An 11,683-nucleotide genomic window follows, 5' to 3' on the forward strand; every position below is an offset into this window, starting at 1 on the left:
GAAAGATAAACTTGTACAACTATGACTTGTGACATGTAATTATTTTGGGGCTAATGATTGTGATATGGAAAACTACATGTGTACTCCTGTACACTTATGCTGATTTAAAACAGTTTTCATTGAAATAATTAGGTTTTTATTGTAATATTTGGTACCTAACTATCATACGATTGCAATGCACCAAAAGAGTATTTGCGTTAAGCTTTGTATTCTTTATTTAGTTTCAACACAACTCTACACAATCTCTGCTCCATCAAACCTGGTTTTTCAGGTCGTATTTAACAAAACAAAAACATACACACATACATCTTTATACACAAACACTACAACTTTAAATGATGCTTACAGTTTTTGTTCCCCCCAAAAAACACAAAACCCTTTTAGCATGAAAATAAAAGCATATAATAAAAAAACCTACATTGATCCATTACACCAATACAGCGTAGAAAATTGTGTAGTCTTTAAAAAATACATCGATGTTAAAAAAAAAAAAGCAGAAAAATAAACCATGAGCTTTGTCTCTGCCAGAATGATGCAGACATAACTTTCAAACAGCTGCATGACATTGCACAACTTATACATGTGCATATTAAATAACAGTACCGGCAATATTTCGTTCATATCTTCTACAAAAAAGCAGGATGTTTGATTTCTAATGCACACAAACTACAATATAATATATAAACCGTGTTAATGACACTGAGGGAGTCTGCTTTCTTGGCCTGCTGCTGGATGCTCCTCTTTATTTTGTCGTTTTGTTTTTCCAGTCGTCTGAACAATGTCCACATTTGAAATTCATGCCCCGAGTCGTGGCTCTACCGTCATTATGCTGATGAGTTTAACCACGGGACCCGACACTCGTGGTCGCTGTTGCCATGGAGATATCGGACACTGGAGGTGTGCCGTGTCTCTCTGTGGTAATAAGCTGTTTCAGGACAAATTCAGCAGCACTGCACACACAGAAACTGGATATATGGAGTTTCCATTCGTCATGGCTGGCGTCAATACACACACACACACACACACACACACACACACACACACGCACTGTTTTGTACAGGTTTGCGCAGCTATCCATAATGGGGACTTTGCATTGACTTCCATTCATTGTGGACAGCCTAACCAAATCTATATCCCTTAACCATACCCAATGAATCCCGTACCCCTACTATTAACTTAACCACAATTCTAATCTTACCCCTTAAACTTAACCAGGACCTCAGAAATATTTTTATTCGTTTTGGGACCAGGATTTGGTGCCTGTGAGGTTTGCTGGTCCTGACAAGGTCTGAGTTAATGCAGGAAAACGTCCTTAAGAGGTGATAAAAAAAAACACACACAGGGTTAGATTTCAATAACTCTTAATGACACATAGTAATGAGTGGACAGCAGCACAGAGTGAGTCACGGGAGGAACTGTGGACTGGCGGAGCAGCACAGCGATACTGATACTGATGATGAGGTGATAAAAGAACACCGGAGCCTTTTGAGGCTAAGTGTTCGAGCCCTTCACAAATCCACGTCTCTCAGACACCTCGGAACTAAAGCCTCCCAAATGCCACGGATTTTAAGAAGAGGACGGGTCGGTTGCGGAATACAAAGCGTTGAGCAGCGGCTCTCTCCGGGAGGAGGCGGTAAGGGGAAGAGCAAAGTCCGCCGTGCTCTGTGGAGGTGAAATCAAAAAGTCACAGCACACAGAGACGACACGGAATAACCCTCAGCCTGCTGACACCACTGACGCAAAACCCAAACTGAAGAATGGACAACTCTCCCTCAGTCCTTCCCTACTTTGGGGATAGTGTGCATCCTCTCGTGATAACTCCAAACAGGCAGATCAGTCATCAGGTGACCTGTGACCTTTGACATCCACCCCCAGCCCTGGGGAGATCTGGCCCTGACTGGGACGAACGCTCTCAGATGACACACGAGCCTCGAGATGAGCAACTCCTCAGCATTTAGACTGAATAGCGTAGAACTATGAGATGCTCCATTTCTGATTAAGATCACTGACCGAGGCTGAAACGTTGAATAGGACACCATATCTATAAATAAATGGTAAATGAGCCGTGGTAAAGAACAGTCACCAACATGAGTCACAAACAAGAATATTTATACCACATTGTAGCGGAGTTTCTGTGCATGTTAGCAGCACTTTGGTTAGAGGCTGGCTTTGTCGATTGACCGAGCCGGCTACAATTGATTCGACATAAATTATTCACACAGAAATAAACAGGGGGGGCAATGACACAGCACTAAACATCTTTAAACTCACTCAACACTGATATTCACATTTACGTTTTAACACGATTAAACCGCTCCCACGAATTAGGAAGAGAAAGCGACTCCTGATGAGAATCAATGACGCTTGACATTCATTGGTCTGGAAACATCATTACTTACAAACAAGAGTTTGAAAAGTAAATACAAATAAAAAACAACTCTGACTTTGTGTTCGATGTCTTCGTCCACTTTCGTTTTACAGTTATTTACAATCGTAGAACCGGGCTGTAGATGAGACAAGTAGTTGATTGAAACCGTCAACAGTTTTATTTCATCCTCATGTTGTTTTACATAAACACACCGATATGTTGATATTTCTACACAACACAACACTTGGCAGAGACTGTCTGCTGGGAACTGTTTATAATCCTGGATCTCGGGGGGGGGAGTCCATGTCACCCGAGGGACCATTCAGCTTCTATCCCACGGTCAATACCCTGCGGAGGAACGGTCGACCGGAATTCCTCTTTATTTCATTTGCAGCCCAGAGCGAACATTAGTATGAACTAGTGATTGTGTTAGAATGGATATTGTGTAGCGCCATAGAAGGCCAACAACGTGCGAAAGGCAGATGGAGAAGCCGTCCGGCGCGAAAGTATCTTTTTGAGTTTGTTGAGTTGTGTTCCTGCTTCTCCCTCGTCGATAAGTGGATGAGCTCCCCTCTGAACTCTGCGTTTGATACTTAGTGACGGCCCCCGGGATGTGATCTTAGAGAGACTGTTTCCTCTTCCACAGAGAGAGAGAGGGATGTGTGCCTCCTTCCTCTCAGATGCTGGTCTGCAGGTCGCCGTTCAGCAGCGTGCTCTGCGTCTCCGTCGGGTCGTTCATCATCCGAGACTTATCCTGCCGGCTGTCGCTGCGCTCGACCTCGTCCAGCCCCCCCACCTTCTTCAGGCAGAGCACGTTCTGGAAGCTCTTCTTGAAGTTCTCCGAGAGGAACGCGTAGAGGATGGGGTTGGCGCAGCTGTTGGCGTAGCCCAGCACCACCACAAAGGCGAAAGTGCTCCGCAGGATGGGCGTGGTGCTGATGGTGCCCGTGACCGAGGTGACGTTGAAGATGTAGAAGGGCAGCCAGCAGAAGACGAACACCGCCACCACGATGGACACCATGCGGGTCACCTTCCTCTCGGAGCGCTTCCTCTTGGAGGAGGCCACGCGCATCCCGGACGTCTTCACCTTGATGATGATGAAGAGGTAGCAGAGGCAGATGACCATGAGCGGCAGGAAGAAGCCCAGGATGAAGGTGTAGAACATGAAGGCCGTGTAGTAGGCCTCTTGGGGCTCGGGCCACACGATGGTGCAGAAGCAGCCGTTTTGCTTTGTGATGACGCCGCTGTAGATCACGACGGGAATGTTCACAATCAGCGACACCCCCCACACGGTCAGGTTGATGGTCTTGGCCATGCGGGGTTTGCGCCACTTAGTGGACTTAATGGGATGGACCACCGCCAGGTAGCGGTCGATGCTCATCACCATCAGGCAGAAGATGGACGTGAACTGGTTCAGGGAGTCCAGGGTCATCACCACCCGGCAGAGCACCGGGCCGAAGGGCCAGTGGACGAGCGCCAGCTGGATGGCGATGAACGGCAGGCCCAGCATGAAGAGCACGTCGGCCACCGCCAGGTTGAGGATGTAGATGTTGGTGACCGTCTTCATCTTGGCGTAGCGCAGGATGACGTAGATGACGAGGGCGTTTCCGCAGAGCCCCACGGTGCAGACCATGAAGTACATGCAGGTGATGATCACCGTGCTGATTTGGTTGAAGCTGGGGTCGGAGTAGTCCCCGTGGAGCTCAGAGTCGTTCCCCTGCAGGAAGCTGTCGTACATCAGGTGGTCCGACAGGTTGGGGGGGGACGACGCAAAGATCAGGGAGTCCATGGTTCCTCGGTCTCTCTCCCTCTCACACCGGTTATAGCATCCCACCTGCAAACATGAAGACCTGCCGTCAGTTACAGGGTCAAACACTTTAAAATGACCCCCGGGGATCTGGTTTAATCCCGACAGTGACGTCATAAAACAACAGCTTTTCCTGTGGAAAACGTTTGACAGGTTTCACATCTCCATCCTCTCTCTTGAGAACAGGCCTGATTGAGAGCACGTGCAAAAAAAAACAGAGGGATCGAAGGCAGTGATTTCTCCCTGAGGACGAACCTTCCCAATGTGTTGGTTCAGCCTGACGCTGCTGCCGAGGGATATCAGACGACACCCCCCCCCAAGTCATACGCTCTCCCTGGGGAACTGCTTGCCCTTCACCTGCTGCTAAACGATCAGCTGTGAATGGTTTGCACAGAATTCCTTGCTGACACGTTTTTTTCACACTTTATTAGGGGGTGGGCACGGATGTAAATTAATCCCAGCCTGAGTAATTGAACGAGGTGCAATCGCTGTACTGGCCTCGCCCCAGTCAGATTGAAGTGCTTGTCATTGCCAGTGGAGGCGAGGCAAACACCCGGTCTGACAACTTAGTTTGGGGCCAATAACATAAGAGGTTTATTATGCTACTTTATCATTCTCACCCAGCAGCAGCACTGGAACCACACGGCCTGAAGTCCGGCCTCTGGTGAACAGCTGAACGTTGGTAAAGGTCTGAACTCCGTGGCAGCTGCTGGCTGCGTGAGTCAGTTGGATGGACAGAATATTACATAATGTAACAGTAGGAAACACACTGGGAGATGGTTGTCTGCGTAAGATCAACACACACACACACACACAGAGAGGATAATTCCCACAGAAACCAAACGACACACACATACTGATGCTCTTTTTTTTAGTTACTGGGGTGAACCATCAATAGAATATATTACAAATCACTGATCAATGTCTGTAGGGGTATTTTATTCTGAATTATGTCATATTAATTTGGCTGCGTGACCACACTGCGTGAGGTATCATCGCTATCATTAAAACCAAAGAGCAAGCACTTTAAAAATAAAGCTTAAATTTAGTTTTTAACTATTTTAATAAAGTGCAGACATTAACTTATTTATGTCTGCAGGGGGGGGGGGCTCCTGCTGGGAGCTCAAGGCCATGAAATCTGCTCTAACTTTTGCTTTTAGCTGCAAAAAGGGAAGAGGATGGATCTGCATCTGAATAAATCATCACGTGAAAAATCCAGCTCTGTGGGAAATAAAGTGAGAATTGAGGTCGAGTCAGAAATTCCAATTTTAGGAAACTCTGCAAAAATCCAGATGAAGATTTGAGCTTTTATGAAATTGTCTGTTTCAGCACATATGCAAGAACATCATCCTGTTACTGGATTACATTAAAACCATGGGATACAGGGGTATAACTGTTTAAATGGACAGTTATCACATTACCCTGTTCATGCATTGCGTTGTTCGTGACCACTGACCACACACACAACCCAAAGTGTCCACTTGCCTGCTCAGTTGTTCTCTCACTGTAGAATTTCAGTATTTCATTGTTCGGGGGAGATTCTTCTTTTCCATCTTAAAAAAAAATATTTCCTCAAGTTTGGTTTCTCTCGCCGGAGTTCAGGAGCTCTCCGCAACGTGGAGAAATCCCACGGTGTGGTCTGCGTTACACGCGACGAGGACCAAACGAACAAGTGGACGCGTATGCAACCGCCTCCGACTGGACTCGAGATGAAGCTGCAACAACGCGCTGGCTGCGAGATGCGCGCTGCGACCCTCTCCAGCTGGTGAGAGCGCGCATGGATGTGGAGGGACGCACATGACGCCGAGGAGGTGCTCCACCGTCACACCCACCCCCTCAGAGAGAGAAAGAGAGAGAGAGAGAGAGAGCGAGAGAGAGAGACTGTGTGAGTGGATCCTCGCGGAACATGCCCTTTGCTGTGTGGCACCTTGATGTATAACGCGCGCGGTGGCAGCCCGATGAAGAAAGGCACCGACACATTTTGATAGTGTGCAAATGGAGCCAACAGCTCATGTCTTGGTGGTGAATTGACTAAATTAGTGAAGACAGAGCTCTATGTGCTACATATAGTGTCAGGGAATATTCGTGCGCAAAGCTTGTTCCGTGTTTTTTTGTTCGAAACATGAACCACTAGTCTAACACCGAATTAACGATTTTTTTAACGAGGGAACAAAGGCATTTCTATAGTTCTTTACATTTACAAATATACGCCAAAACCTCCAGTGGCGAGAAGCTGTGTGGCCGGTGGAACATGGCTTTTTAATTTGCCTCCAGCCCTCGGTGGCAGCACTGAGCGCCAAAGACGCAGGGCTACTCTCAAATTACGCGCCGTGAAAATCCTCAATCACTGCAGCGTGGTTTGTCCTGAATGACACGCAGGTTTATACAAAGTTGTGGAGGGTGTTATCTTGGATTTACACGAAGGTCTCTCCACGTGGCACAACTCTCCTCAAATCAAGAGCTCCTGATTTCCTCCAGACTGATGATCATGATTAAGTCCGACCTGGAAACGTCCATGTTGTCCAACACCTGAGCTTCTGCCAGACATCACTCAGTTAACTTTCGGTGAGTGAGTCATCAGATAAACTCCCTGTCTCTCCATTTAGATATGTTGATGTGTCAGAGCAGATGGAATTAACGGTTGTGTTCCTGCTGTATTGCATTTTTGGTTTCTCCCGTGGGACAGTGAGTGTCTCTTCTTGAGCTGGAGCAGTTTTCTATTTTCCTCCCAAGAGTTTCAACAGCAACAAGGAAACCATCCAATAACCTGCAAGCGGATGAACACCAGGGAAATTAGATTTAAAAAAAGCACTGGTTAATTTGATGGTTCAGTTTCTCTCCAGCTGCATAAAGGTGGATGTGCCAGGTCTGTCTCCACAGGCCTCATGTCCTCCCCCCCCTCCCCTCTCTGACGTCTTGCTCTCTGCATCTTGACTTGCAGTGAATATGCACTGAACACGTTCTCCTCTGTCACCTTCAATCGTGTCTTCAATTTCACAAGTAATCTGTTCAATATTGGTTTATTTAATTACAACATGATAGAGCTGCAACCCGTGACTGCAGATATTCCTGGTTTTGCAGCGTGTGAATGTCATGACTCACGCGTGTAAGTTAAACGCTGTTGAAATGCACAGTGTGGCTCTGTGTGTGTGAGTTTGTGTGTTTGTGCTCACTGTGCTCACTGGTCCAGAACGTTTCAACCCTCACGGCAGCAGCAGCACAGACTTTTTCATCAGGCTGGAGATCACATCTCTCCTTGGAGTCTGCTGCTCATGCAAACTCCAGAGTCGTCAGGAAGAGAAGCCTCGATGTAAATGAGCCAATAGGATACCTTGAGGTGCATTTCAAAATGGCCAATCAAAAAACACAACGACAAATAGGGGTGTGTAATAATAACTATCCTGTGATACGCGATGTGTTTTCAAAATTTTAGTTTTTTGATTTGTTGTCAGAAGCTTGTTTAAGATGAGAATTAAGAATACAGTCATGATGGTAATGAACTAGAGATGTTCTGATTCCAATATCAGCCTCACAAATACCTCGGATTCTGCAGACAATGCCTGGTGGGGCCATGGCGAGTACATCGGAGCGCATTGGCTTCTTTGGACTTCCTCACTTCCTCTCTGTCGCTGCAAAATGGCAGTTGCACTCTATTGCACTGACACTGGCAGGCACTGCCGCAATGAAGAAGGGATTTCTGTTAGTGCAGCGTGAGCCAGTGTTAATTAAAATGTCGGCAACTTCAGGTTGGAGGGATGCCACAGTGTTGTGATGATTTATTTGTGTATTTTTTCACTTTAAGACCAAACAATAAGTTCCACGTCAATCATGCTCTGTAAGTATTTGTTTAACCTGACCCAGGCCAGACAACTGTGATATAGCAATAACAGGTTCAGTAGCGTAGCTGTTAGACCAAGTTAGAAATGTTAGCTTTGTTTAAATGCATTGGTAGTGGAGAATAAGAAAAGTCCAGGTGCTGGAATCGGGAAGGACAAAATATATGGGAACATTTCTATAGTGAATTCACCGGATGTCACTGACTGCTCAGCCCTGCTGGGACTCCATGCCAACCAGAGAGTGTTTCCTTATCCTTATTTCTTACTGTGAATGCATTTTACATTTCTGTCAAAAACCCATTAAACCTCCCTTAAATAATTCAGGGAAAATAAGGAACTTGGCCTCTGTGTCTATTTCTTAATAGATACATTTTTAAAGGTAGCCGGAGCCCACTAAGTGCTGACTGATTCCACAGGGAGAAATCAATTGGACAGACCGATTTCAGCCGGTGGTAGTTTCTCCCAGCGGCTGTGCAGAGGGTTTGTGTTTACATGAGCATTGTACCGATCGGCTGGAAAGAGGTCACAGGGGAAATTAAACAGATTAAGTAGGGAAAGCAGTAATTTATTAGTTCTCCTGCCACGAGGGCCAATCAATGAGCCAATAATGAGATTTTTTTGAATACAATACGGGTAATTTAAAGTAATGTATTAATTCCAATCTGACATTTGAACTAGATATGTTCTCGCTTAACTTTCCTGGGAAGTCAGGAAGGGTTAAAATATCAGAATAAGGGTTGTATCCGCGTGAAACAAGCGTGCCTCTACATGTTTGTGCCGAAGGAGGTCTGGAGTGAAAGGTTGATGGAGCTCAGGGCTGAAGCTCTGGTCTTTATTTGTGTTTTTAAACACCGAGGCTTGATCAAGAACCTGTCCTCTTCTGTCTCTGGACTGAAATCATTGATTATCCCACCCGGGGGTAAACTGACGAACAATTAGTGGCCCGAGGCGGTTGCAAAATATTAATGTGGATCTGACTCATGCTTTTGGCATTTTTGTAATGATCCTACTATGAGGGTGGAAATTTAACCGGGTGAACTGGGAGATATTGCAGCAATATATAAGCACTGAACAGTATTATTTTCTTATGGGGCCTCAGGGCGAGCTTTTTCTCATGTTTAGATTTATCTAGAGAAGAATAGGAATTCAATTTCAGGGGTTTGCTTTTATGGATCAAAGCAATAGGCCTTGTTTTTTACTGTCCTTGGAGATGGGTCAGATTTGTGCTGTATCTTTCATGCTTGCATAGATGGAACGTGGTATCCTGGTAGAAATGTTAAATATTCATGTCTATTATTCATTCTTGCACCCATATCATGTGCTAACGCTGTCGAGATAACCTAATGTTTCTGTCCAATTGTTTGTTGTGTTATTTGACCTTTTGTGCGTAAATTAATATCAACATTTTGAAATAAAACCATAAATAGATAATTAGATAATTGATATATTAATCTATTTGTCTGTCTGCTGGCGGGATTAAGCAAAAACTACTTAACTGATTTTTGTTGAAACTCGATGGAAGAGTTGGTTATGAGCCAAGGATGATCCCGTTATCATGTGCTCTATGAGTTCCCCTTCTATTTATTCATATGCACTTGTAAAGAAAGGCTCAATTAGAATGATATGGAAAATAATCTAAAACAACACTTAATAAGTAATAATAATAATTATGTAAGACTTTATGCAAGGTTTCCAATGAGATGTCTTTCAGCCAAAAAAACGACAAATATCTAACTCTGAATAACAGCTGGAAGTCTTTCCTGGGACCAGATGCTTTATCATCGAATTAGTTGCCATTACATTTTCTGTTGAGCAACTAAATTATTCATTCTCTTTCATCACCTCAGATTATGATTATGCTTCTCTGGTGTGCATGTGTGTTCATCTTCATTTCATTTGAACTCATTGAATATATTTTGTACAGTGATTCACAGAATTGTTGACACCTTGTGTGCCTGCATGAAGCCGTGGAGCCCCGGTTTTCCTTTCACCTTTATTTAACTTGTTTTCTCGTGACACAGCTCTATATTGATTCTCTTAATTTGAACACTACCTTGTTTTCGACCAGCTAATTCTGTCTGTCATGCCTCCTTGTTCAATCCGGCTGATTGTGATTTCTCTTACATTTATTTTTCTTGATTTGCTGTCAAAGCACTGTCATGGGAATTTCTCAATAGTCAAGCACAAGTCATTACAATGTCTTTCTGGAAGTGTATTCTACATCTGCAGATGGGCATCAATGTACAAGACCATGGAATAGATTTCATACAATGAGCAATGACATACAAGAAAAACAGCACTTTATACATCTCCAAGCCCCTCCTAGAGAGGAAACAAATGTTATTGATCAACCTCTTTCATGTTAAGCAATAGCTGACCAATAATCCAGTCACCTACTCTTTTCCAGACCCTTGGAATGTAACATCTATTATCAAGATCCATTTCCCAATGTTTGCAACCACAAATCCCTGTGCTGTTAAGTCTCTGTTTGGTGACCCTGTCAGTGAGGAAGTCATATAACAGGTTTGAGTGCAACCCTGACTTCTCAGGCAACCCTTGTTATCTTTCGAAACATCAAAGTAATTCCTCATATCAATCATTGCCCTAATAGTAAAATTTCTATCACAGCACTTCGTGAACTCTGTTTTGAAATATGTCGGAGGCGTCATGACGCTTGATTTTAATTTGTCATCCAGTCGGAAATGAATATTTTTTTTTTTTTTTTGTGGCCTAATATGTCAACGCACATTCATGCTACTTGATTGTGACTCTTATCAGAAGAAAAGCAGCCTCAATCAACTTGTGCAGTCTGCTCCGTGTGTGCTCTTTAAACACTGCTGTTTATTTACATACACCGAGTCTGGCTTCTGTGATAAAGCCCGCTGAGGCCAAGTCCAGCTCCTAGGAGACGCAGCTACGGTGGCCGGGCGATTCTGGAGGAGGATGTTGATCAGATCCATTGTTGGTGTTTTTTCATTTGTTCCGCACAAAAGAAGGTGAGATGGAGACACTACTCCCACCGGTTGTACTTTCTTGATTTTTTCCCTCTTATCTTTGATGGTGGAACATAAAATGGTCATAAGCACAAGTCCATAATGTGCAGTCTCTGTCAAGGCTGTGTTCCACAGTGGCCTTCTAATTTTGTGGGACTTATTTTTCCTTTCATCCTTCAATGGCTCATAATGGATCTTCTGCATTACTAAACACACTTTTCTGAAATATTTTCAATTTAGAATCTATTCTACGAAGCTTTGTTTTGGTGCCTGATACTGAGTCAGTCCTTGGAGATGTGATGAGAGGGATCGTGAGCTGTGGTGATTTTCTGAAGAGAATTGAATTGGAAAAAGGTCCGTCCAGCTGAGCAGAATATCTAGGACGCGTCTGTAAGTGGACATGAACCCCTTCTGCTTCTCGCAGACACAGATGTGGTCCCACGCTGGGACCAAGCAGCCTGTGCTCCCTACAGAAACATCTGGAATCGGACACACGCAGACTAACTAATTCCGCAATTCCCATAATAGATGCACGAAGACGTTTGACAAATTGAAATGTTGAATGCAAATGAATTGCACATTAATCTGAACAGCTTTAAAATTGGATTTTAAATGAGCTTCTGGTCGATGATGTTGGTTTCGACGAGATGCATCTTAAAATCCATAATATGTAACTAGC

At 44.4% G+C, this 11,683-nt stretch overlaps 1 protein-coding gene across 1 annotated transcript; it reads right to left on the bottom strand.

Moving 5' to 3' along the window:
* Window positions 1–1,299: 1,299 nt before the first annotated feature.
* Window positions 1,300–4,194, bottom strand: LOC133970379 (somatostatin receptor type 2-like). Its single transcript, XM_062407175.1, has one exon. It carries the CDS (start codon window positions 4,155–4,157, stop codon window positions 3,045–3,047), a length of 1,113 nt encoding a protein of 370 aa, XP_062263159.1. The 5' UTR covers window positions 4,158–4,194; the 3' UTR covers window positions 1,300–3,044.
* Between the last annotated feature and the right edge of the window lie 7,489 nt (window positions 4,195–11,683).

Source organism: Platichthys flesus, chromosome 16 (genome assembly GCF_949316205.1).
Source record: "Platichthys flesus chromosome 16, fPlaFle2.1, whole genome shotgun sequence".
Classification (NCBI taxonomy): Eukaryota; Metazoa; Chordata; class Actinopteri; order Pleuronectiformes; family Pleuronectidae; genus Platichthys; species Platichthys flesus.

Excerpts from the sequence above, each read along its gene's own strand:
- LOC133970379 (XM_062407175.1), bottom strand. The coding sequence starts at position 4,157 with ATGGACTCCCTGATCTTTGCGTCGTCCCCCCCCAACCTGTCGGACCAC.